Genomic DNA, 27410 nt, shown 5'->3' on the forward strand with positions numbered 1-27410 from the left:
AAAATGATTGATTAAAGAATTAAAAGTTTATTCGATTTTCTTGTTTTAAAATCATTACTTCAAGAGTCATTTGGAAAGAAAGATAACAACAATTTTTTAATCTTCATTGTTATTGATCTTCGACCATAATAAGTTGTTTTATGCAAAAATGTATATTAAAATTAATATAAATTAATTAATAATTAATATATATATTTAATACATATTTTGATTATTAATTTTATACAATAATATATTAATATTAATACATTATATTAAAATGTATATTATATTAATTTTAATATATTATTATACTAAATAATATACTAAATTAATAATTATTATATTAATTATTTATTTTCTTAGAATTAATATTGATATATTAATATCAATATTAATTCTAAGCAAAATAAATAATTAATATACTAATTAATAATTTAGTATATTATTTAAATATTAATATTTATATAATAAATATTAATAATATACTACTAATTACTATTATTATTAATTACTATTTTTTTTTCTTTTTTTTATTATTTCAATATTAATTCCAAAAAAATAATTCTCAATCAACTAATTAATTACCTTAATTTCAATGTATTTTGATGATTTTTCAATCATCAAAATGATTGAATAAAAAATTCGGGATGACTTTAGCAGTTGATTCCACGAAAATCATCACTTAAAATTCGATTTTAATTTTTCGTTTGAAATAGTAAATTAAAAAATTTATTATTCAATGTTACCCAACACATTACCCTCCGCCACCCCCAAACCTACCCGACGCAGGCGCAATTTATCGTCCCCGTAAACACGAAGGGATGGCTATCGTCGTATCGCCCCCGTGTAACCACGAATTGACACAGATCGCCACTGCCAACTATCGATTATTCGATAATTTATTCATAAGAAAGCTATGGCAGGTGCCCCTATGCCGGCCACGCAGTTTGAAAACACCGCAGCAGTGCACATCGAACCCTCCACCCCGTACGTACTCACTAAAATTACCAGTGTGATTAATTTAAACTGTCATTTGTATTAATTTAAAACACAGCACGCAGTGCATCACCAATCTATCTACCCCATTTTTATATTTTCCTGAATATCTCAGGAACCATCAGCTCTAGGTTGATGAGTCCAAATTCACCCGAAAGCCAGGAAAATTCCCGATTCCAAACCCTACAAAAGAACCCATTTTGCCCCACTAGTTTTTCTAATTTCGGGAAGATAAGTCAACGGGCGTTGAAACACGTTATTTCGATTCTACGGAGAACGACCGGGGCTAAATGGGTTTATTTGTAGAGCATGGAATCGGAAATTTCCCTGGCTTTCGGATGAAACTGGTTTCATCAAAGTGCGAGTTATAGTTCCTGAGATAATCAGGTTTTTGTGGAGTGACTTATTTTTTCGAATTTCAAAATTCGGGAATTTTCGAATTTTTTGGGTTTGACGAGATAAATTTTGTTTAGATGAACGAAACTGAAGACGATTTGACGGAGAAGCGACTCAAAGTCGTGCTGGTTGGAGACTCCGGTGCTGGAAAGGTGAGTCATAATTTTTTTTCAAATAAAAACAAATTGTAAATAATAAAAAATGGAAAAATGACATGCAAAGTTTGAGGATAAATGGCGTGTTGAGTGCACTCACGTGTCTCTCGCACGTGATGTGATGTTTAATACTGGTTTTATTATAGGTAATAATTTATTTTCCAGACTAGCATTGTAGTGAAATTCTGCCACGATGAGTTCACGAGGCAGTACACACCGACAGCTGGGGTGGATTTTTTCATGAAAAATTTGAGCCTGGGACCATTTAAAAATGTTACTCTGCATTTCTGGGATGTGGGGGGACTTGCGCTGAGGGGAGCTATGTTGGACAAGTACTTATACGCCGCTGACGTAATGATTAGTGCATAAATATTCATCGTATTTCACTTGAGGATATCCAGGGATTTTTTACAGTTTGGCACAACATTTTCAATCATCAAATATGTCGATTAAATTGCGTGAGACAAATTTGAAAAGAAAAATCATGAATATTCAGCGTCTTTTAAATCACATTTTTTATTATTATTTATTTATTAAGAAAATGTCTCAACATTTTGCACAGAATTATTTTTAAATATTCGTTGTTGATAAATAAATAATAATAAATAAAAATAAATTGTTTATAAATAATAATAAATAAATAATTGAAATTATGAAACCGATTTCTAGCAAAATTCTGAATATTCAGCGTCTTTTAAATCACATTTTTTATTATTATTTATTTATTAAGAAAATGTTTCAACATTTTGCACAGAATTATTTTTAAATATTCGTTGTTGATAAATAAATAATAATAAATAAAAATAAATTGTTTATAAATAATAATACATAAATAATTGAAATTATGAAATCGATTTCTAGCAAAATTCTGAATATGAGTAAATTTGTTGCAATTCCGAACAAATGATTTTTCCGGTGGAAAATTGGTTGTTTATGAATTATTTATAAAAAAAAGTTCGTAACTTTAAAAAACTGAATTTTTTAAATTATTCTATCAATCTTCCTCTAAAAGTAAACTTTCCAATTGTTTTCCAGATTTTTAAAATGATTTCTAACGATTCAACATCGAAATTCAAATTCAGTCCTACAAAATTTTTAAATAATAAAATGATTGTAAAATCTCCGGAAACTTGGGGTCAAACGGACTCCAATGAAAGCTCTGATGTTCGACAACAAAAGTAGAAAAACATTTCACTAGAGAAAAAATCGCCAAAGTACTTGGATATCCTCAACGCAATAAATTTCATTTTATTCTTGTGTTCACTGCTTCGATAATCTCTCGTGAACTTCATTCACGATTCAGTGAAAAACATCGAGAAATTTTTACGAGAAATTCCTCGAGACAATTTCATAATTTAAAATGACTAATTTAATACTACGAGACAGTCTCGAACCCTCAATTTCATTTTTAGTGAATATATCGAAATCTAATGGGTTTAGGAAAAAACGTCAGAAGATCTTTTCTTCAGCCCATGAAATTCTCTACAAACAATGTCCTATAACATTTTTCTCTAAACCCATTAGTTTTACAGATATTCGCAATACAATTCAACTCATCTTCTGAAAAAATGGATAAAACGATAGTTCAAATTTTCCTAGTGATGCAGCGATTAATGACAATTGTCTTTCAGTTAATTATGTTCGTCTACGACGTGACCAACACCTCAAGCTTCGACGTGATGGAAGCGTGGATGACGGCAGTAGTCGCAATAACCGAGAGAAGTTTTCGAAAAAGTCCACTGATGGTGATCGTAGGCAACAAATGTGACATGGAGCACCAGAGGACAGTGAAACGCGACAAATCCCATCGTTACGCTGCGGAGAAGGGAATAATCTACCACGACATGTCAGCGAGAACTGGAGAATCGGTATAATCAAAGACACGACGATCTATTCACCACAGAATACTGATAAATCGTTTTTTTTCATTAGATTTTTTTCCTTCCAGGTCTCACTGTCAATCGCTAATCTCTCTGCCAAAGTTCTTGGCGTCCAATTGACCAGAATGGATCAAGAATCCCACAAGCCAATAGTGACAGCTGAGATTGGAGATACCGTTGATGTTGCGACAATTCGAAAAGTGATAAAACGACAGCCGCACAGGAAATCATGTCAGAACAATAATTATCCGACCCTTCCACTATCAAAATCAGCTGTCTGCTCATTGCAGTGAGACGAATGATGGAAAAATATTTTTTAGATGATTTTTAATCAGCAGAAAACTGTTCAATACTGATCAGGGGAAATTGGAGATCTAAAATTCACTTCGAAATTCAGTTTTTTGAGAATATCTCTGAGGATAAAGGAGATTGAATTTTTATAAGAAATTAAAAAAGTTGAAAAGTTAAATATTAAGAATTATTCACAACGTTGAGGGGCTTACGCCCTTGGTGCCTTGAATTTTATACAAAACGCATTAAAATTATTCAAAAATGAACGCAAAGTATTAACAAACTTGTAAAAATGAAAAAGAATCAATAAATTTTCGATTTTACTAAAGAAAAATTCACATTTTTAACCAATATAACTTTTTCTTCTGTATATTTACGTTTTTGTTACAATTTCATAACAAATTCAGACCCAATTATCATTAGTAATTGATGAATAATAAATAATAGTACATTTTTCCTCTCAAAATTAATTTACGTCCTCTTATGATATGCAGTAATCAAGTCGGAAGCTAAAGATCGTTTTGCATGGCAAAATCATTACTTTCTTCATTCGAATATTGGCTCCATAAATTTTCATTTTTCTAATTATTCTTGTCATGATAAAAATAATCTCTGCACCGTAGATATCGGATCTGATTCTCCGTTTTTTCAATGCAGATTATCACATAAATTATCGTAAGACAGTGTTAACTCTGGATTCTATCCAGAACGGAAGAAAATTCCTCTAATCACTCTAATTCTCGTCTAATTCACTACGATTCTCGCACTCTATTTGTACATAATTACAAGTGACCTTTCTCCTCTAAATGAAAAGAAGTAAACTATAACTGGAAGCATCACTGGTAATCCCAGAACAGCTATCAATGATTCATTGACAACTAGGTGTTCTGTAACTAGATTAATCTCTCAAATGTGCGCAGATCAGAGATAAGAATTCCCAGGGAACACAGAAGGCTCTAAACCCACTACAAATTTCCACAGAAAAATTTTCCCCACAAAATTACGCCATCAAAACGTCAATCATGAAAAAAATCATTAAATTCTTCATCCCTACAAAACTCCATTTCTTAATTACGGATTATCTCGACAACAGTTGATTCTACAAGAAAACATCACCGAACCTTTTTTATAGAGAATTCAATTCCCCACAAAAAATGTTCCATAAAATTTTCTCCTAAACCCACTCATTCCTGAGATAATCGCATAATTATAAGAAAACTCCACCTTCGGCCTGATTCAATCGCTCCCCCACTAACCCCTCAATAATCTCACTAAGGAGTGCAGCTATCGAAAAACCCTAGAGGACCTTTTTTCTCCAGAATTTCATGCCCCACAAAAAGTTCCTCTGGCATTTTCTCCTAAACCCAACAGTTCCCGAGAAAATCGTCGATTCTCCTCAATCCCCTCTTCATCATCTATAACTCAGACTTCAAAGGTCTCCTGGGCCAGCTCCCCCTCTCCAGGATCCTCTCCTTGGCCTCCCACAGCCTGGTGACCTTCTCGTTCAACGGCACCACAAAAGTCTCAATCCACTCCTTGAAAGTGAACTCGTCGTAGATCCCCTCCATCGCGCTCTTCATCTCCTTCTCAATGTAAACGAGTTCCATCTTGAACCTGTCCAAATCCCCCACCGCCTGCTCCACATAACTAGGATTTGAGAAGACATGTCTGATGTTGTACTCCTTGAGCCACCCCTTGAAGGTGTTCTCCTCCTCCATCCTCTGGATGTCCTGGTGGAGCCCGAAGAGCCTCAAGACAACTGAGTAAACCTCGACCCCAGGAAACCTGCACTTGGTCCAGCCGTAGTTGGGCTCGGGGATCGTCAAGGAGACCGTCCCCTCGCACTGGAGGGCCTGCGCTACGGCCCCGGGTGTCTCCCCGAAGAACTCGTTGAGACTCTTGGCTTGCAGCACAGCGAGGTTCACAGCCAGCGAAGGCAGGGAGCTCGCCAGCAGTTCACAGAGAATGCTGAAGTGGTCGTACCTCTGCCAGCCAGTGAGGATGACACCTTTGAACGTGATTCGATCAGAGTAACGATCGATTATCTCCAACCACCGCTGGTGGTTCTCCAGGTGGTGGCTTATATCCGTCCAATATCTGCGGGAGTAAAAACTGTCACTGTCACTCTTTGATACTGCTGTAATTGTACGAGAATACGTCCATTCTTTCCTTTCTTCTCGAATTTCCTAGAAACTCCTTCAATTTTTTCGAAATTTCAAGAAACTTCTCGAATTGCCTCGAAATGTCTCGAATTTTCTAGAATTTCGATACATGGCGCTCTACATAAGGACCGTTTCCCAAAATGACCCCCCATATTGAAACCATATACGTATCCACGTTAAAAAAAAAAAAAAAAAAAAAAAAAAAAAAAAAAAAAAAAAAAAAAAAAAAAAAAAAAAAAAAAAAAAAAAAAAAAAAAAAAAAAAAAAAAAAAAAAAAAAAAAAAAAAAAAAAAAAAAAAAAAAAAAAAAAAAAAAAAAAAAAAAAAAAAAAAAAAAAAAAAAAAAAAAAAAAAAAAAAAAAAAAAAAAAAAAAAAAAAAAAAAAAAAAAAAAAAAAAAAAAAAAAAAAAAAAAAAAAAAAAAAAAAAAAAAAAAAAAAAAAAAAAAAAAAAAAAAAAAAAAAAAAAAAAAAAAAAAAAAAAAAAAAAAAAAAAAAAAAAAAAAAAAAAAAAAAAAAAAAAAAAAAAAAAAAAAAAAAAAAAAAAAAAAAAAAAAAAAAAAAAAAAAAAAAAAAAAAAAAAAAAAAAAAAAAAAAAAAAAAAAAAAAAAAAAAAAAAAAAAAAAAAAAAAAAAAAAAAAAAAAAAAAAAAAAAAAAAAAAAAAAAAAAAAAAAAAAAAAAAAAAAAAAAAAAAAAAAAAAAAAAAAAAAAAAAAAAAAAAAAAAAAAAAAAAAAAAAAAAAAAAAAAAAAAAAAAAAAAAAAAAAAAAAAAAAAAAAAAAAAAAAAAAAAAAAAAAAAAAAAAAAAAAAAAAAAAAAAAAAAAAAAAAAAAAAAAAAAAAAAAAAAAAAAAAAAAAAAAAAAAAAAAAAAAAAAAAAAAAAAAAAAAAAAAAAAAAAAAAAAAAAAAAAAAAAAAAAAAAAAAAAAAAAAAAAAAAAAAAAAAAAAAAAAAAAAAAAAAAAAAAAAAAAAAAAAAAAAAAAAAAAAAAAAAAAAAAAAAAAAAAAAAAAAAAAAAAAAAAAAAAAAAAAAAAAAAAAAAAAAAAAAAAAAAAAAAAAAAAAAAAAAAAAAAAAAAAAAAAAAAAAAAAAAAAAAAAAAAAAAAAAAAAAAAAAAAAAAAAAAACATCCCTGTCAGATTTCAAAGTTTTCCTGAGCCAGAACTCCCCCTTTCATTTCCCCCTAACTCTCCCGGCGTTATCCCCCCAAAAAGCGCAGACCTATCAGGTTCTGTCGTTCCCTTGAAGGCGGTGGCCACCCAAAAGCTCTTCCAGATCTCGCTGTACCCCTCCCAGGCCTGACCCAGAGCAGCACCTAGGTTCCTCGTGTTTTATAAGTATAAAATTCTATTCTATCTAATCCTATGCTATCAACTCCAACAAATTCTTAAAAAAAAAAAAAAAAAAAAAAAAAAAAAAAAAAAAAAAAAAAAAAAAAAAAAAAAAAAAAAAAAAAAAAAAAAAAAAAAAAAAAAAAAAAAAAAAAAAAAAAAAAAAAAAAAAAAAAAAAAAAAAAAAAAAAAAAAAAAAAAAAAAAAAAAAAAAAAAANCCAGTCAGATCCCTGTCCCCTTTCACTTCCCCCTAAGACTCCCCGAGTTACCCCCCTAAAAAACCCATACCTATCAGGCTCAGTAGCTCCCTTGAAGGCAGTGGCCACCCAAAAGCTCTTCCAGATCTCGCTGTACCCCTCCCAGGCCTGACCCAGAGCAGCACCTAGGTTCCTCGTGTTTTATAAGTATAAAATTCTATTCTATCTAATCCTATGCTATCAACTCCAACAAATTCTTGNAAAAAAAAAAAAAAAAAAAAAAAAAAAAAAAAAAAAAAAAAAAAAAAAAAAAAAAAAAAAAAAAAAAAAAAAAAAAAAAAAAAAAAAAAAAAAAAAAAAAAAAAAAAACTCAGATTTTTAATTTCTCCTGAGCCAGAACTCCAGATCTCGCTGTACCCCTCCCAGACCTGATCGAGGGAATCGGTTGGGTTCCTCGTGTTTTATAAGTACAAAATTCTACTCAATCAATTCTATCAAATTCTACTTAAAAAAAAAAAAACAATTCCAGTCAGATCCCTGTCCCCTTTCACTTCCCCCTAAGACTCCCCGAGTTACCCCCCTAAAAAACCCATACCTATCAGGCTCAGTAGCTCCCTTGAAGGCAGTGGCCACCCAAACGCTCTTCCAGATCTCGCTGTACCCCTCCCAGACCTGATCGAGAGCAGCGGCTGGGTTCCTCGTGTACTTCCACACGACGGGCTCGACCATTTTATGCAGCCCCGTCTCCACGATCTCACCAGGACTGATCCCCCGGAACTCGTCGTCCCACATGAGGACCTTAACCCGAGGATGCGACCCCTTGATGTACTCAACGACCTTCTTAATGTGTGACAGAAAGAGCTGTCGCTTCGTCCACTGGTGTTTCGACAGTTCGTCGAGACACCGCGAGCACTCGCCGATGTGGTAGACCTCGTCGGCGCCGATGTGCAGGTACTTCAGGTTCGGGTGCAGGTGGATCACCTGATCGATCATCTGATGGAGGAGGGGAAGGGTCTGGGGGTTCGTGGGGCAGATGACCTGGGGGTAGCGAGGCACCTCCCGGAGGTCCTTGTGGGAGTCGAGTTTCAGGAGAAATTCGAGATGTCCGAAGGTTTGGATCAGGGGGATGACGATGAGATTGTTCTCAGAGGCAATCTCCTGGATCGTCTGAATGTCCTGGGGGCTGTAGGCGTTTGTCGCCGATATATTCTGGAGGGAATCGCTGTACGGGAACATGTCCTCGTACTCGAGGAGAATTCCGGTGGCTCCTAGGGTCTTGAAGAGCCTGAGGAGGTGCCGGTAATAACTGAGGACTGGGGGCGCCCCTTTCAGGTCCAGGTGGACGATCTTGTGACCCTTGAAGAGGGGGGAGGACTGCTGGGACCTCGCGGGGATGGGGGGGTCGTGGGGTTTTTCGTGCGTGGGGATGTCGGTCGGGGAGATGAGGTAGTCCGGGTGCCTGTTGTGGGGGTTCGGGTGCGTCGTCGAGGGCGTCNGGGAGGGGGAGGGCTAGGGGGTCGGGGGGGTCATTTCTGAAATTTGAAATGGAAGAAGGTGAAGTGGTTTGAGGGGCTCAACTGGATTCTAGGGAATTGAGTAAATTAGGTGGTGATTATAGTGATTTATCAACAAATTTTTTTGTTTAAAAAATATAAGTAACTGGGAATTTACAGATGAGTCATTAATATTTGTTTACAAAAAGGAGAAATTCATTTTTAAAATAGTGACAGAAATATCTGCATGAATCACTAAAAACGAAAGTGAAAAATTCCGAGAGTAATTAGATATTTACGTATGCAAATCAGGGATTGTTTAATATTATTCTTCGCCTCTTGTGTAATGAGAATTAGAAATTAACGAAGTTGAAAAGTTCTAATTTCTTTTAATCAAAATTGTCTGAACTCGATAGAATTCGATGAGTTAATTGTTGATTCTGATGATTTATCATCGAATTTTAATGTTTAAAAAATATAAATAAGGGGAAAATTATAGATGATTCATTGCTATTTGTCAGCAAACGATAAAAATTAATTTTTAAACAAGTGACACAAATATCTACATGAGTCACTAAAAAAGAAAATAAAAAATCACTAGAGTGATTAGATATTTACATATGCAAATCAGGGATTGTTTAATATTATTCTTCACCTCTTGTGCAATGAGAATTAGAAATTAACGAAGTTGAAAAGTTCTAATTTCTTTTAATCAAAATTGTCTAAACTCGATAGAATTCGATGAGTTAATTGTTGATTCTGATGATTTATCATCGAATTTTAATGTTTAAAAAATATAAATAAGGGGAAAATTATAGATGATTCATTGCTATTTGTCAACAAACGATAAAAATTAATGTTTAAACCAGTGACACAAATATCTACATGAGTCACTAAAAAAGAAAATAAAAAATTCCGAGAGCATGAGATAATTACACATGCAAATCTGGGATTGTCTAGTTAATCTTTACCTCTTGTGTAATGAATAAACAATTGATTCTCCTGACAATAGAGTCAATTGGCACCCTGGAATAGATGTCAATAAATATCGACCAGCCTCGTAAATCCAATGTTAAACGACTCTCAAGTGGAAACTGTTGTCAAGCTCACTTTTATAACAGATTTATGTTGGTTTCACTCTTTCGGAGATAAGAATAAATAAAAACGATGAAGGTCGACATTACACTGGTCTCTAATGTTTATTAGTGTTTGTTGGGAATTTTTTGGACTCGCCACCTAGCGATGGGAAAGAGAAGACTAGGAAAATTCCCGTTGCAAAGGAAGAAATCCCGCGAAATCTGGTGTTTTGAAAGTTTTGAAGCCTCAGACATTCCCAGGGAAACAAAAATATTGTAAATGTCCTCAGGAATTTTACGCAATTTTAATTAAAACCCTAGATCGTGAATTCCCCCAGGAATTCGATTTTCATAAAATATGACTTAATCCTTAATGGCTTTGATCCTCTCGAGCCCCTCGAACACACTGAAAGAAAAACAAACACGTCAAACAAGTCTTGTTTGGACCAACAAAATAGTTGAAAATTGCCAAAAAAGAATTTGTTTGGTTCGATTTTGAAAGTCTCAAACATGAACAATTGTTCTGCTTTCGACAGCAACGAAATATTTGGCTCAAGAGGCGGCTAATTCACACCAGACGGTGCCTTTTCAGGATGAATATCTCATACAGAGGAAAATTTATCAACAAATATTTTATCCTCAAGTTACACGATTGCTATCATATTATTATTGTTTCATTTAAGGGTTCATTTCTTGTCTGTGATTATTAGACAGCCGAAACGAAAAACTACTGTCCCTTGTTTCGCATAAAACAAAGATTTTTCGGGAGCAAAATACGTATGGGAGTATCGAATAAAGAAGGAGTAGTTTTAAAAATAACATTTCTTCCGATTACACAGAATGCAATTTTTTTTGAACTACAAAATCCATTTTTGCGACAAAAATTTTTCATTCCAGCGCACTCTCTGCATGTTTGGCACAAAAAAATCCTTTTTTGATAATTTTCAAAAAACTATTTTCTTGGCACAAGTAAGACTTGTTTGAGAGCTTTGTCGTTTTTCTCTCAGTGCACTTCGCTCACAAAACAATTGATTTACTCCCCTCAAATTGAAGAAGAATGAATAAATTCAGCCCTTTATATTTAAAAAATGCACTATTTCCTAATTTGATAATTAATCGGTAATTGACGATAATTAATGGAATATTCACTCACCTTCTCTCCCGTTAACCCCCACGAAAAAATGTCGACTGAAACAATCCGCAAGTTGAACATTTATTCCACAAATAAAACAATTAATTTCACTGTTTTTATTCATTTTCTGTACAACGGATTTCTCAGCGGAATGAATGTAACTAAATTTTCCTTTCCCATCATACTCTTTTTTTCCACGCTATTTATACAACTAATCGTAGATGTTAAAAATATATTATAATACGTTGAAACAATTGTTCAGATCATTTGCAATTGTCCTCTCGTTATCATCTCATTCTCATTTGCGTTATACTCTTCATCAGGAAATTGTTTTCCTTCGGTTTCGATTGATCAATCAATCGTCGATTCATTGATTCTCCTCTCGGTTCGAGGACTGCCTGTTAACAAACTTATTCGGCCATTTATTATCGATTTTCTTTAATACCTGAAAGCGTATTGATTACGTGAGTCGTCGTGTGAGGGAAAATCCCCTCCAGGAGAATTTTAATTGATTAATTAGGGAGATTCCGCTGGAGGGGATCTTCGGTGATAAAATAATGGCGTTTAATTGGTTGTAGTCGTGTGAGGCAATAATCAGCTGTTTATGTCGTACGTAATTAGAAATCTACCCCTAGTAATTAATTAACTGATTTTATCATGGGAATTGCGAAGTGCTTCGGTTAAGATTTTTTTATTTTTTCATTATCTCGGTAATGAGTGGGTTTAGGAGAAAATTCCATACGACATTTTTCGTAGAAAATTAAATTCTCTACAAAAAACGTTCTACGACTTTTCGTCGTAAACCCACTCGTTACTGAGATAATTGTCAATTTCTTGAGGATTCATCTTAATCGGAATGAAAATTTCGTGCATTGTTTTGTTGTCACTCTTTGTTAATTACCTCGATAATGAGGGGGTTGAGGAGAAAATGTCACAAAACATTTTTCGCAGGGAATTGAATTCTCTACAAAAAAGTTTATATGACTTTTTGTGGTAAACCCACTCATTACCGAGATAATTGCATAATTAATGGATTAGTCTTCAACTTGAGCATTTCATCCCATCAACTGAACAAAATAATAATAAATAAATAAAATGATGTGAGCAAGCAATTCACTCATTCGTCAAATCATCACCTACTACTGAGCCCTCAACATGTCGCCTATTTAATGTTTAATTATGAATTGTAAGAAATTTCTTAATAACTCGTTTTGTTTATTATTCTCATATTTCTTCATTATTTTTTCATTTGAAAAACGATCCCACGTACACTTTCAACGGTGGCCAGTGGGAGCACAGCTCCGAATAAATTCTTATTATGCACTTTATCCTCTATTTATTACTTATTGTTATCAATATGTTATCATTAATTATTTATAAGTAATTCATGGATATTTTGGTACAATTAATTCTCAGTATTTTTCACCAACTTTGTTAATCTCTCTTATTTCTCTGACTCCATTGCTTACGATGAATTAAAAATTCTCATTATCCCCCGCTCAAATACAAAATAATGCGTAATACATAACATGCAGCACGTCGTCACCCCCAAAAACCCAAGAATTCCCCTTGAAGACTGAAAAAATCACGAGTGAACTGCTGAAACAGACAATTTCATCAACTCCCAGTCAGTTTTTCCTGAATATCTCATTACAGAAGGGAGATACGCCCATTTGCATCTCGACCTTTTTTCTAGCCCTTGAAATTCCCCACAAAAAAGTTCCTGACGAAAATTCCCCCATCTCCCACAGATCCCGAGATATTCCCAAAAAACCGCGGACGAAATTTCGGAAATTTCTCTCGTTTCACCATTTCACCCCTGAAATATTGAAAAATGATTTTTTGTTATCAGTTAATAGCACGGAAACACTTTTCACCCCCAGCCCCTCCTCTTCCCCTACAGAATTTATCGAAAATTCCTCGTGTACCTGATTTTGTACGTGTCGAACGTGTAAATGTCGTGTGTAATTTATGAATCATTACCTTTGTAAATTTTTAAAATGTTTTTCTCTTGTATTTATTTCACGTATCATCAATATTACTATATTTTATAATATATTGTATTATATATATTTATATATATTCATTTTTTATTTATATATTTACCTAATTTATTATGTTCTTGTTATAGTTAATCATTATTTATCATTAATACGAATATATGATACATTTCAAACAACGCTTCGTGCCCCAAAAAAGGAGGTGAAGATCATGTACTCATTAATTATCATTTTACTTTAATCATACAAATGAAATAATGGAGATTTGTTAATTAATTCTGCCGTCGAGTGGTAAAACGTGAAATTCTGATTTTTCCAATTTCGTAATTACGCGATTATCTCGTTAACGAGTAGTCCTACGAGAAAAGTTCATAGAACCTTTCCAGTGGAAAATTGAATTGTCGACAAAAAGTGTCTTATGACATTTCTCCCTAAACCCACTCACTACCGAGATAATCGCCCCCAAAAGCATGCAAAAAATGAGAAAATAAAGAAAATCACGTTAAACCCCTCAATTATTAATTACAATTACCTAAATACAAAGTGCAGATACATTACATCAATGAAAATCCATCAGTATTACTTGTCCACGTCAATTTTTGGTAATAAAAAATGATTATTCAACTCTCCCCAATACTTATTTCACTTTTTCCATCGATTAAATTCATGCACACAATTGTCTCATTAAATCTCTATTTTCGCTAATTACGTAATTATTAACTCTGATCATCACCTCCATCATTTGGACAGGACAGCCTTAATTAAGAAGGGACTGACATTCTCATTTTTCATTTTACGTGCTGACACCGAGTACACCATACAAATTAAACTCATTCAAATTCAATAAAGAGATGAGACAACAATTTTCTTTAATCGTTATTAAAAACAATGAATTACCTCTCTCATCTGAGTTAAATCATAGAAATTATTGTACACATATTAAATTAGTCGTGGAGGTTCATTCGAATTCATCATTCTGTCCCACTGGATTCATTTTAATTCTTAGGATTAATTTTTCATTAATTTCATGTCAACAGTCCTGCCAATAGATTGTGATATTACTGCAGCTTTGATCGTCACTTCCCCGCCAACTCGGGCCTTTGCGGCTCTCAACTAACAAGAGGAGTTTTCATATATTTTTTTTGGGAATTTTTTTAATGATTTTTATCGGTTACTTTACGTCAATGCCGGTGGACATTTGTAGATTTTTGTTTAATGTTTTTTTTTGTTTCTTTCACTAACAACGATAATTTGCATTTTACTTTTTGCGGTTGGGTATGTTGTTTCGAGGACAAATCGACGTAAACTAGGGGCTAACAATTGGGCAGCATGGTAGTGAGGATCCACCTGAAAGAGAAAATTTTAATTGATTAATTAGGAAGATTCTGATTGGATTAATTTATCGTTCAGCTAATTCCATTGATTAATCGGCGATGAAAGAATGGCGTTCAGTCGGCTGTCGTGTGAGGCAATAATCAACTGTTTGTCGTACGTAATTAGAAATCAACCCGTAGTAATTAATTAATTGATTTTATAATGAGAATCGCGAAATACTTCAGCTCAGGTTTTTTATTCGGGGATTATCTCGGTAATGAGCGGGTTTAGGAGAAAATATCATAAGACATTTTTTGTAGAGAATTGAATTTCCTACAAAAAATGTTGTATGAATTTTTGTCGTAAACCCCCTCGTTAATGAGATAATCATCAATTTAACATGAATTCATCAGAATTGAAGTGAAAGCTTCGTTAATTTTCATTTGTTGAATTTGAAGTTGAATCCCCTGAACCAGGACTTCACCAGTCGATCAATAACGTAGCCGACAGCCATCAAGACGTCATGAATCGTCCGCAGTGGTTCCAAATCGATAAAAAAAATTTTTACAATGACTAAAAGTGAAGAACTGAACCCTGGACTTGGCGAGAGGGTACCTGCAGTATTAGAGATCCATTGGAGCATAAAATTCTCTAAATGTGCAGTGAAAAACCGCCACGTTAAATTTATTTCAACTATTTTGCCCCGGTCGAGGTGGAGAAATTCATTGATCATTGAAAATTCAAGGAATAAGAGATGATTTTTACCAGCTCAGGGGCGGGCTCGTGTCGCAGGTGCAGTGGTGGCAGGAACTGGAGTATTGGGTGTTGCCATGAGCGCATTACTTCGCTCTACCTCCAAATCTTTCAGTTTCTTCCACAATTCCTCTCTCTCTTTATCTCGTTTTTTCTCTCTAAAATAAATAAAAACATTATTCAAGTAATTTTCAAGTGAAAAAAACCCAATCACTTGATTTTTCATATTTTTATGACGAAAATTGAGCCACAAATTGCCAAAGAATCTGAGAAAAAAAAACGTTTTCATCTCACAATTTCTGTTAATGTTGATTTTAGGAGGAAATTTCAAACGAAATTTAGTCCTCGGGGGATTAAAAATTACAGTGATGAATTCGCAAATGTTGGAGGAAGAAATTTAATCATGAAGTAATTACTTTTGTCTCTCTGACTTGTAGCTGGCAGTTAATTCGTCAAAGAGCTTGCTGTTCATCTCCATAAAAGTTTTTAGTACATTATAAACAAGAGCAACAATCATCTGATTCCAGTGCTCTTTACTTATTCTGTACAATGCTGGAAACATTATTCCCATTATCACGTGATTATTCTCCTCTATCAGTGACATAATATACTCATTGTTCCAGAAATACAGTGCTCTCTCTGCCACCTGAATGAAAAATAAAATTGGAAGATTAGTGAGTGAACAATGAGGCCCAGAACATAATTTTTCAATTAGTTTGCAAAATAATGTTCAGAAAAATCGCTTGTCGACATCAGTTTTTGTGAATTGAACAAATTTTATTCCCCAAATATTTTTAAATCTAGTGAGAATGCCCAAGAGTTGAACTTAATTGCGACGAGATATTGACAAAATAATTAAAAATTGATAATTAAAGTAAAATTGAATGAATCATCATGTCCAATACATTATTTTTCAATTTGTTTTGAAGAAAATCGTCAGGGAAATTTGTTGTCGACATCAGTTTTTGCGAACTGAACAAATTTTATGAAGTTTATTCCCCAAATATTTTTAAATCTAGTGAGAATGCCCAAGAGTTGAACTTAATTGCGACGAGATATTGACAAAATAATTAAAAATTGATAATTAAAGTAAAATTGAATGAATCATCATGTCCAATACATTATTTTTCAATTTGTTTTGAAGAAAATCGTCAGGGAAATTTGTTGTCGACATCAGTTTTTGCGAACTGAACAAATTTTATGAAGTTTATTCCCCAAATATTTTTAAATCTAGTGAGAATGCCCAAGAGTTGAACTTAATTGCGACGAGATATTGACAAAATAATTAAAAATTGATAATTAAAGTAAAATTGAATGAATCATCATGTCCAATACATTATTTTTCAATTTGTTTTGAAGAAAATCGTCAGGGAAATTTGTTGTCGACATCAGTTTTTGCGAACTGAACAAATTTTATGAAGTTTATTCCCCAAATATTTTTAAATCTAGTGAGAATGCCCAAGAGTTGAACTTAATTGCGACGAGATATTGACAAAATAATTAAAAATTGATAATTAAAGTAAAATTGAATGAATCATCATGTCCAATACATTATTTTTCAATTTGTTTTGAAGAAAATCGTCAGGGAAATTTGTTGTCGACATCAGTTTTTGCGAACTGAACAAATTTTATGAAGTTTATTCCCCAAATATTTTTAAATCTAGTGAGAATGCCCAAGAGTTGAACTTAATTGCGACGAGATATTGACAAAATAATTAAAAATTGATAATTAAAGTAAAATTGAATGAATCATCATGTCCAATACATTATTTTTCAATTTGTTTTGAAGAAAATCGTCAGGGAAATTTGTTGTCGACATCAGTTTTTGCGAACTGAACAAATTTTATGAAGTTTATTCCCCAAATATTTTTAAATCTAGTGAGAATGCCCAAGAGTTGAACTTAATTGCGACGAGATGTTGACAAAATAATTAAAAATTAATAATTAAAATGAAATTGAGTGAATTGTCATGACCAAAACATGAATTTTTAATTGGTTTTGAAAATAATCTTCAGGTAAATCTGTTATCAAGATAAATTTTTGTGATTTAGAACAATTTTATGGAATTAATTTCTCAAATTTATTAAAACTAGTGAAAATTAAAGAAAGGTTTACCTGAAAATGTTGTGAAGAGACACAGCGTGCTATCTGCCTGAACAGTGGTTCCTGTATTTTAACAAATTGGCTAGGTTCTATAACATCGAGAATCTCTTCAATTTCACCAAGAAACATGACCTCCTTCTGGCTACATGTTTTAGGCCAGAATTTGAGGAGACCCCTCACCACTGGTTCCGTTAACGTTGCATCCTTCTCTAGAAATTGAACCACGCAATATGCTAACTGTGCATGGTAGAGGGACAAACCCTTCACCTTATGCAGTGGCAGCAGCACCTGAATACAAAAATTATCATTTTTTAATTTCACTTGATAAAACAATTATTCAATATTTTTAAGTTGTTGAAAAGTCATCAGAGAAGTGGTAAAACCCATGTGATTATTTCAGAAGACAGTTCTTGAAAAAATATTGAGATGTTTTTTGAGGATAATTCAATTTTGTCAATATTTTTTTGCTCATCCAAATTTTTGTGGGAATGAGTGCATGATATAACAAAATAATACATCATTTAATGATAATAATAATGATAATAATGCATGATGCGTAATTTAAGAAAATTTATACAAGTTTATGAATTTTTCTTTCACGAGATTCTCAATTAAAAAATTGTGAATGAAGAAATATTCAATTCTTCTGTTATTTCAATAATATTCGGTGATTTTTAGTTGTCATTATGGGCTGATCTTGATAAGGGATGATTTTACAAAGAAAATAGAATGAATATCTTCTGTAGAAAATTGAATTTTCTAAAAAAAAAATCCTTGACATTTTCCTCTAATCTAATTTTTTGGAAATAAATGCATAATTAAAGAAAAATTCTCAATTAAAAATGCATGAATAAAGAAATATTTAATTCTTCTGTTATTTCAATAATATTTGATGATTTTCATTTGTAATTATGGGCTGATCTTCACAAGGGATGATTTTACAAAAAAATCAAATTGAATTCTTCCGCAAAGAATTGAATTTTCTAAAAAAATCCTTGAGATTCTCCTCTAGTCCAATTTTTTTGAAAATAAATGCATAATTAAAGAAAAATTGTCAATTAAAAAATTATGAATAAAGAAACATTCAATTCTTCTGTTATTTTGATAATATTTAATCACTTTCATTTGTAATTATGGAGTGATCTTGGCAAGGACTGATTTTACAGAAAAAATAAAATAAAATTCTTCCGTGGAGAATTGAATTTTCTAAAAAAAAATTTCTTGACATTCACCTCCAGTCCATTCATTAAGGAAATAAATCCATAACTTTTAAACAAAAATTCTGCAACTTCATCAATTATTTCCCCCAAAATAACGAAATATATTCAATTAATCTAAAAAATTCTCTCCTAATACACCTCTTAATGGTAATGAAAAATCTAAATGCACAATGAAAAAAAAAATCTACAATTTTATCAATTCGTTCCCACAAAATTATGAATACCGAAATGAATCATCTGTTGTACTTCTCAGCACATGTAAACGAGCTTTACCCCTCCCCAAGGCAATTTAATATTCCGAGGATTCCGCAAAAATGCTGGTAATGTACCTTGACTAAGAATTGCTTGTGTTCGACCTTCAGTGGTAGTGCGAAACCATTGATAATGCTCCCCAGAATTTCCAGCAGTTCTCCAACTCCATTGAAGTGTTCTGTTTCGTACACAAACCTGAAAGGAATGTCCCATGTAATGATCACCAATGGAGGATATAAAAGTCAAAAAGTTACCTCAAAACTCATAAAATCATGAGATAAAGCCTCGACTCTCCTCATGTTTACTCTTTCCATTAATATTTCAGTTATGTCGTTACCTGAGGAATATGTTGTTTATCTGTTTGCGTATGAATGCCCGAAGGCCGAGGAACTTTCCGTAGATGCGATGTAAGACTGTCTTCAAGAAATCTCTCTCCCTGGGGTCTTCGGAGTCAAACAAATCTAACAGCTGCAGAAATAAGTATTTTTATTACTGAGAAAAACAAAGAATTGTCTGTTGATTTTCGTTCGTATTTATTTCGTCAATAATGAATGATTCAGTAAATAAATGGGTAGATAACACTGGACGATTGAATGGAATAAATTGAATAAATATCGGAAATTGTTGGAGAATGAAAATTAAATCATAAAATAAAACGTTGAGAGTTGAATAAAAATTAAAACTAAATAAAATGAAACAGGAAAATTCAGTGAAATTATTTCTCGTGTGAGTTTCAGTCATTTTTATGAAATAAATAATTCAACAAAATCATAAAACAAAATTAATTAACAAATTAAATTAAATCAAACGTTGAGAAATTAATAAAAATGGAAACTAAATCTAATAAAATAGAAAGTTTTAATTTAAAAAACTGCAAGTGCATTAATTTCAATTTAAAAACACTCTTCCAGCAGCATTAAATAATTATCATTGATCGAATAATTAAGAACGATAATTAAACTATTTAAAAATGAATTAAAAACGTCTGAATTAAAAAAAAACTTTTATTTCTAATTTTAAAGGCAAAACCGATTGAAAATTGTGGGGAAAAATAAAAATAATCCAACAGAATTATTAAACAAAATTAATTAACAAATTAAATAAAACGATAATTGAATAAAAATTGAAACTAGATAAAATAAAACAGAAAATTTTAATTGAAAAAACTGCAAATGCATTAATTTCAATAAAAAATCCCTCTTTCAGCAGCATTAAATAATTATCATTGGTCGAATAATTAAAAACGATAATTAAACTATTTAAAAATGAATTGAAAACGTCTGAATTGAAAAAAAAACTTTTTATTCATAATTTTAAAGGTAAAATCGATTGCAAATCGTGGAAAAAATATGAGTAATTAATTGTTCATCAATGACACAATGAAATAAGACTAAAATAATTGAAAAATAATTACAATAACGAATTTACCTGTAGAACAAATTTTTGGTCAATAACTTTTTTTCCAATGGTCGGTTGAAAATCAGACGACTCGAGAAAACGTAAAAAGAATTCATAGACCAATTGTAGATGTGGCCAGCTAGCCTCTAATGTCGGATCATCCTCCTCCGGATCGAAATCGGGATGTTCACTCGGTGGCAATGTACGAAATAAATTAGCCGATATCATCTTGATAATTTCCGGGTAAACTGGCTCAGTGAGTACACCTCTGCCAGCTGTGATGTATTCAACGAGTTCATTGAGGGTACAACGTTTGATCTCTTTTACTTTGAGATCAGCGACTGGATCCATAAAGTCAAATACCACGCAGCACTGCTGCAACTTTCTGATGAAAAGATCCTCTTGTTCTGATGGTGTGACATCTGAAAATCAATTTTTTTTCTTATTATTGATAAATCATTATTGAAAGAGCGAATTAGAAGAATTCCCACAGTTTGCATTGCGAAATATCAAATGTCAGAGAGAGAAATAACGAAAATTCTGGAAATGGAAAAATTTTTGCATTCAGTTTTCCATAAATATCTCTAAAACGAGTGGGTTTAGAGGAAAATGTCACAAAAATTGTTTGTAGCCCATGAAATTCTCTATAAAAAATGTCCTATAGCATTTTCCCCCAGAGCAATTCCTTCCTTAGATATCCACAAAAAACCAAATATGAAAAAAAATGAGAATTCCTTCTACTCTTCGACGATTTCTCATTATCAAAAATCAATAAAATTGGAGAAAAAACGATGGATCATTTAATTCTTTTGTTCACACGAAAGTATTGATGTACATCAAGAAAGCCAATATATTTTCGGATAAACTCATTCTCTTTATAGACAACTGCAAATTCAAAACAATAAAAAACACGAAAATTCTGGAAATTGACAAATTTTTGCATTCAGTTTTCCCTAAATCTCTCCGAAATGAGTGGGTTTACAAGAAAATATCACAAAAAATTGTTTGTAGCCCATGAAATTCTCTACAAAAAATGTCCTATAACATTTTCCCCCAGAGCAACTCCTCTCCCAGATATCCACAAAAAACCAAATATGAAAAAAAATGAGAATTCCTTCTACTCTTCAACGATTTCTAATCATCAAAAATCAATAAAATTGGAGAAAAAACGATGCATCATTTAATTCTTTTGTTCACACGAAAGTATTGATGTACATCAAGAAAGCCAATATATTTTCTGATAAACTCATTCTCTTTATAGACAACTGCAAATTCAAAACAATAAAAAACACGAAAATTCTGGAAATTGACAAATTTTTGCATTCAGTTTTCCCTAAATCTCTCCGAAATGAGTGGGTTTACATGAAAATGTCACAAAAAAATTGTTTGTGGCCCATGAAATTCTCTACAAAAAATATCTTATAACATGTTCCCCCAGAGCAACTCCTCTCCCAGATATCCAAAAAAAACCAAATATGAAAAAAAATAAGAATTCATTCAACCCTTCGACGATTTCTCCTCATCAAAAATTCATAAAATAGGAGAAAAAAAATAATGCATCATTGAATCCTCTCGTCCAGCCGAAAGTGTTGAAGTACAATCTCTCCCCAGTAAAACCCCTCAACTTTAATAATTCCCGTACCCTCAAACAAATCTCTCAGTCGTTACATAAGAAAAAAATCCATTGTAAGGTCTTCGCGTTAAACTCGACCAGAAAATGCACGTCACAATCATGAGGAGAGTGCGAAGAGACAATTTAAAATTTCATCCGAGGGGGTGAGGGACAGAAGCAGAAACATCGTACGAACGGCGAGGAAAAAAGACGATGATAACACGTGTAAACATGTGATCTCTACATATACAACAGAGAAATATCATTATTTCAGTGCTGACAAGGTTTTAAAGCTGTGATATACTGTGACGTACAGTCCTGTTATAATCGGTGAATAAAAAAAAATGATAATATTTACACTTTGATGACAGCAGTGAAAATAAAATGAGAGGGAGATTAATGCGTAACGGGAGCCGTTGATAATGCCGAGTAATTAATTAAATTCGGTATTGAGAAGAGGACGGGCTCGTGAATTCGTGGACAAATGGATTTTTTTATGGACGAATAAAATTGATTTTTCATGGGTAAATGAACGAATTTATTGCTTTAGGAGATAAAATTATTCAGTTGAGGGAGTTTTTTTTATTGGAAGGAGCAGGTTTGGGTGAAAATGTCCACATATTTTTGACAGGGAAATCAATTTATTTTCTATAAATGTCTGTTGAGATTTTTCTGTAAATTTGGACGAATGAAGAATTTCTGTGTTGAGTTTCTGATGAATATCTCTGAAACCCGTGGCTTTAGAGGAAAATGTCACTAGACCTTTTTTGTAGAGAATTAAATTTCCAACAAAAAATGTAATTTGGCATTTCCCCCTAAACCCCCTCATTCCCCCGATAATTCCGGCGAAACAAAAAATGGCACTTTATAACGTTTCACGTGGAGACGTGAAACAATGAGAACGCATTCAATTCGCTCCTCCTCCATAAAATAATCTCGTAAATTCATTTCATCGGTTTTTCCACAGGTGGATAATCCATTTCATTCAATGTAAAGCCCATTCTGTAAACCATTTGATAGAAAAATCAATGACTAAATAACGGTAAATGCACCTCCACATGCACATGTGACATTGTTATTTGGGTGATTCCTCGGTTCACGTGTTAGTTACAGTAATAGATGAGTTAACACTCAACCGACCAGTGTGCCTGAGAGAAAGACACTCAAAGGACGATCTCTCACAGTAGACGGGCGTACCGAAATAACCGTACTGCCCTGCTGACCCCACTACCGGCATTGCCAATCCCACGTAGGTGGCATCGAGTGCTATCGAGCCATCAACACGACCAGCGAGATCGACCGGAAGTCGAGTGCTTAATTTTTTTTTTCTTCACCTTCTTGCGTCTATTTCATTTTTCAATTTGAAATTCCAATTTGGATGGGGAATTTTCTTGAGCTCCAGTGGATTCTTAGGGTTTTTTTCTCGTTTGTTTGTTTGAAAACTGGATTCTGTTGTGTTTCAGAATAATTTTGGGGTGATATGAATTTTTTGGAAGTGATAATTCTTTTTTAAAAATTTTTTTGAATGGAAATGAAACCCATTTTATTTTTTAATTTGAAATTCCAAGTTAGATGGGGAATTTTCTTGAGCTCCAGTGGATTCTTAGGGTTTTTTTTGGTTTGTTTGTTTGAAAACTGGATTCTGATGTGTTTCAGAATAATTTTGGGGTGATATGAATTTTTTGGAAGTGATAATTCTTTTTTAAAAATTTTTTTGAATGGAAATGAAACCCATTTTATTTTTTAATTTGAAATTCCAAGTTAGATGGGGAATTTTCTTGAGCTCCAGTGGATTCTTAGGGTTTTTTTTGGTTTGTTTGTTTGAAAACTGGATTCTGATGTGTTTCAGAATAATTTTGGGGTGATATGAATTTTTTGGAAGTGATAATTCTTTTTTAAAAATTTTTTTGAATGGAAATGAAACCCATTTTATTTTTTAATTTGAAATTCCAAGTTAGATGGGGAATTTTCTTGAGCTCCAGTGGATTCTTAGGGTTTTTTTTGGTTTGTTTGTTTGAAAACTGGATTCTGATGTGTTTCAGAATAATTTTGGGGTGATATGAATTTTTTGGAAGTGATAATTCTTTTTTAAAAATTTTTTTGAATGGAAATGAAACCCATTTTATTTTTTAATTTGAAATTCCAAGTTAGATGGGGAATTTTCTTGAATTCCAGTGGATTTTTAGGGTTTTTTCTCGTCCGTTTGTTTATAAATTGGATTTTGTTGTGTTTTAGAATATTTTTGGAGTGGAATGGATTTTTTGGAAGTGATAATTCATTTTTAAATTTTTTTTCAATGGAAATGGAACCGGTTTCATTTTTCAATTTGATATTCCAATTAGATGGGGAATTTCCTTGAATTTCAGTGCATTTTTAGAGTTATTTTCTCGTTTGTTTATTTGAAAATTGAATTTTGTAGTATTTCAGAATAATTTTGGGGTGGAAATGAATTTTTTGAAAATGATAATTTCTTTTTTAACATTATCAATTTACACTCGGAATTAATTTACATTCGTCTGTTTTCACTGAAGTTACGTTGTATTTTGGAAAACATCCGTTGACAAATGTACTATTCCTCTAAATAATGGATAAGAACGGATGGAAAGAGTTGAGTTTCAGGGGGACTCTGATTTCACCAAAAATCGAATCGCTTCGAAGTCAGGGATAAATCGTGGGGGAGGCAAATGAACCGTGGAAGTGCGATTTCCGGTTCAGTAGAGTGGTTGACAGCCTTCTTTGCTCCATTACTCTACGAAATCTCTGGCTAAACAAGTTTTTAAACCCCAAATCCCAGACTTGTCGTCAGACACACCAATTCTCGAGTCGAAATATGTGCAGGGGAGAATGTACTTAAATGGAGCATCTGTAAAACGGCTGCGTGAAATTTCTATACTTTTTTTTTTCATTTTCAAGATATTTTTTCAAGCTTTGAAATGAGCCGTGACTCGTAAAAATCTAATCATTGTGTCAGGAGATACTGACGATTGAATAGTGATACCGCGGGACGCGAGACAAATGAGACGAGACGAGGAGAGTCATTGGAGACAATGACAGAAACGAGACGAGACGAGGAAAGCCGGCCGAGAACGAGAGAAACGAGCGGCGAGACGAGGGTCGAGAGCCCCGCCTCCTCCCCCTCTCTGCCGCTCTGTGTATTTTTTTTCGTGCAAATTGGATTATAGAGACGAGACGACACGAAACGAGACAAGACGAGACGAGAGAATCTCTCGATTCTCGACGAGACGAGAGAAGAAATTGCTCTCGTGTTTCGATACGAGACGAGACAATGATTTCTGACAGCGAGACGAGACGAGAAGATGCAGTTTCTTGTCTCGTCTGCACGAGACAAGACCACAAAATGCAGTTTCTCGTCTCGTCTGCACGAGACGAGACGAGAAGATGCAGTTTCTTGTCTCGTTTGCGCGAGACAAGACGAGAAGATGCAGTTTCTTGTCTCGTCTGCACGAGACGAGAAGATGCAGTTTCTTGTCTCGTTTGCATGTGACGAGAAGATGCAGTTTCTCGTCTCGTCTGCACGAGACGTGCCGAGAAGATGCAGTTTCTTGTCTCGTCTGCACGAGACGAGATGAGAAGATGCAGTTTCTTGTCTCGTCTGCACGAGACAAGACCACAAAATGCAGTTTCTCGTCTCGTCTGCACGAAACGAGACGAGAAGATGGAGTTTCTCGTCTCGTCTGTACGAGACAAGACCACAAAATGCAGTTTCTTGTCGCATCTGATGAGACGAGAAGAGAAGAGATGAGACGAGATGAGACAAGAAACTGCATCGTCTCGCGGCATCACTACGATTGAAGCTGCCCCATCCTAAAAACCGTCCTAAAATCCCAAAAAATTCCTCTAAACCTCAATCTCCGGGGAAAAATCTCACTCAAAGCGGCATATTTCATCGTCTCCAGACGAGAACATAGATTCAGCTGAAAAGGCTCCCTCACGACTAAAGATCCCCCCGTACGCACCGTGAAAACAGGAACTCTCATGCCTACAAGAAAGATTAAAAAAACATTGAAGAGAAAAGAAAGACGTCAAGGTTCACGAGGAGAGTTCCCGAGTTGGAGATGAGTCTCGACACAAGGCCAAGTCTCGCGTGTGCTGCACGAATACCGTGCACACCCCCACCCTGCATTAGCATCCGTGAATAAAGGAAGCATTTTGTATCGTGCACAGACAGTTCTCCATTCATTCATGTAATCGAGAGGGCTCGGAGATTCATTTTCATAATTTCCTGAATCAGTTTCTATCTCAATTTCGAAATGTTTTATTTTTTCGAGGAGTCTCTCGGCGAGATTTAGGGGCTCTTTCCTCTCGTATTGATTCTCTGCGTAGTCTCCGCTTCACTTTAACTCGGTTCCACAACCTCGGAATCTTCAGGTACAAGATGCCTCCTTGATGTCTCGTTAACATTGCGGGCAGAGGGAATTGCATGGGGAAATGAGAAATTTAATTATTTTTTCCGCTGCTGCCGCTTTTCCCCGTTGTTCAGGAGAATTTTCTTGAATTAATTAGTTGTGTAACTGAGGGGAGGGGGAGTGAGGAGACAACTGGACACTTGTAATTAATTTTTTTTTTCGATTTGGGAAATTTATCGGGAATTGGGAGTTTTGAAGGGAAATAACGAAATTGAAAGGCGAATCCACGGAGTTTTTTGTGGATATCTTCGTAGGGATGCGATTTAGGGGAAAATGTCACTAGAATTTTTTTGTGGAGAATTTAATTCTCTGCAAATAAGGTGGGGTGATATTTTTTGATAGATTTGATAGTTCTAGCGATATTCGCAAAATACAGGGAACCAAATTTGTTGACCTCAGGTTTTTCAGTTCTCAGTGCTTCGTTTTTTTTTTTATTGCGGAGCCCGGATTGAATATCCCGGACGGAACGATGCTATTTTTGCAGGGGATAATCCATTGAAATTTCAATAATGACGTAATTAAAAACGAGAAACAATTTTCCAGTCTATTAAATTTCACATTGAATAAAGGCCGTGATTATTCGCACCATTCCGTGAATCACTCCCGTACATTCCATACACTCCACGCATGCGTGAAGTTTGTGTGTTTCACGCAGCCGAATTTTCACACTGCTGTGTATTTCACGCAGTTGAAGTTTCATACTACTGTGTATTTCACGCAGTTGAAGTTTTATAGTACTGTGTGTTTCACGCAGTTGTATTTTTATACTACTGTGTGTTTCACGCAGTTGTATTTTTATACGCCTGTGTTTCACGCAGTTGCATTTTTATACGCATGTGTGTTTCACACAGTTGTATTTTTATACGCCTGTGTGTTTCACGCAGTTGTACTTTTATACACCTGTGTGTTTCACCGCGAGTTTGTAGCAAAGATGTCAGACAAGATATGAATGTTTTTTTGAGCTCAAACGAAAGAGCGGGTCGAGAAATGGCGTGCTAGGACCTCCAAAAATGGTTTTGAACCAGGGGAGACTCCTAGACCCCAATCGAAAATGTTGTCACAATTGCGCTTTTCAATTGAAAACAGACATCATCTTTAGAGAGATTTGTCATCTTTAAAGACTTCTGCACGCCATTTCTCGACCCGCTCTTTCATTTGAGCTCAAAAAAACATTCATATCTTGTCTGACATCGCTGCTACAAACTCGGGCCTACAACTCGGGCCTTCAATTGAAGGCCCGAGTT

General features: G+C 33.7%; 3 protein-coding genes across 4 annotated transcripts in view; 1 reads left to right on the forward strand and 2 right to left on the reverse strand.

Moving 5' to 3' along the window:
* The first annotated feature begins 857 nt into the window (after positions 1-857).
* LOC107043300 (ras-related protein Rab-28) lies at positions 858-3961 on the forward strand. Its single transcript, XM_015264734.1, has 5 exons — positions 858-969; positions 1452-1526; positions 1695-1880; positions 3161-3397; positions 3478-3961. Exons 2-5 carry the CDS (start codon positions 1452-1454, stop codon positions 3700-3702), a joined length of 723 nt encoding a protein of 240 aa, XP_015120220.1. The 5' UTR covers positions 858-969; the 3' UTR covers positions 3703-3961.
* A 92-nt stretch (positions 3962-4053) lies between these two features.
* LOC107043279 (hexosaminidase D) lies at positions 4054-13826 on the reverse strand. The gene is made up of 3 exons (XM_015264705.1): positions 13797-13826; positions 7982-8895; positions 4054-5797 (listed from the first exon to the last, which is right to left on the reverse strand). The coding sequence occupies exons 1-3, from the start codon at positions 13824-13826 to the stop codon at positions 5116-5118; spliced, it is 1626 nt and encodes a 541-aa protein (XP_015120191.1). The 3' UTR covers positions 4054-5115.
* LOC107043365 (serine/threonine-protein phosphatase 2A 56 kDa regulatory subunit epsilon isoform) overlaps positions 11189-27410 on the reverse strand; it is a 28060-nt gene continuing 11838 nt past the window's right edge. For both annotated transcript variants that reach the window (XM_015264852.2, XM_015264853.2), the window contains exons 2-8: positions 20158-20549; positions 19067-19197; positions 18807-18924; positions 17270-17545; positions 15571-15800; positions 15167-15312; positions 11189-14434 (exon numbers count right to left, since the gene is read on the reverse strand). In XM_015264852.2, the coding sequence (XP_015120338.1) occupies positions 15171-15312; positions 15571-15800; positions 17270-17545; positions 18807-18924; positions 19067-19197; positions 20158-20549 (1289 nt within the window). In that variant the 3' untranslated portion in view covers positions 11189-14434; positions 15167-15170. The remainder of the gene's footprint in view (positions 14435-15166; positions 15313-15570; positions 15801-17269; positions 17546-18806; positions 18925-19066; positions 19198-20157; positions 20550-27410) is intronic.

This window comes from Diachasma alloeum, unplaced genomic scaffold (assembly GCF_001412515.2).
Source record: "Diachasma alloeum isolate Michigan unplaced genomic scaffold, Dall2.0 Dall_scaffold_00558, whole genome shotgun sequence".
NCBI classification, from domain to species: Eukaryota; Metazoa; Arthropoda; class Insecta; order Hymenoptera; family Braconidae; genus Diachasma; species Diachasma alloeum.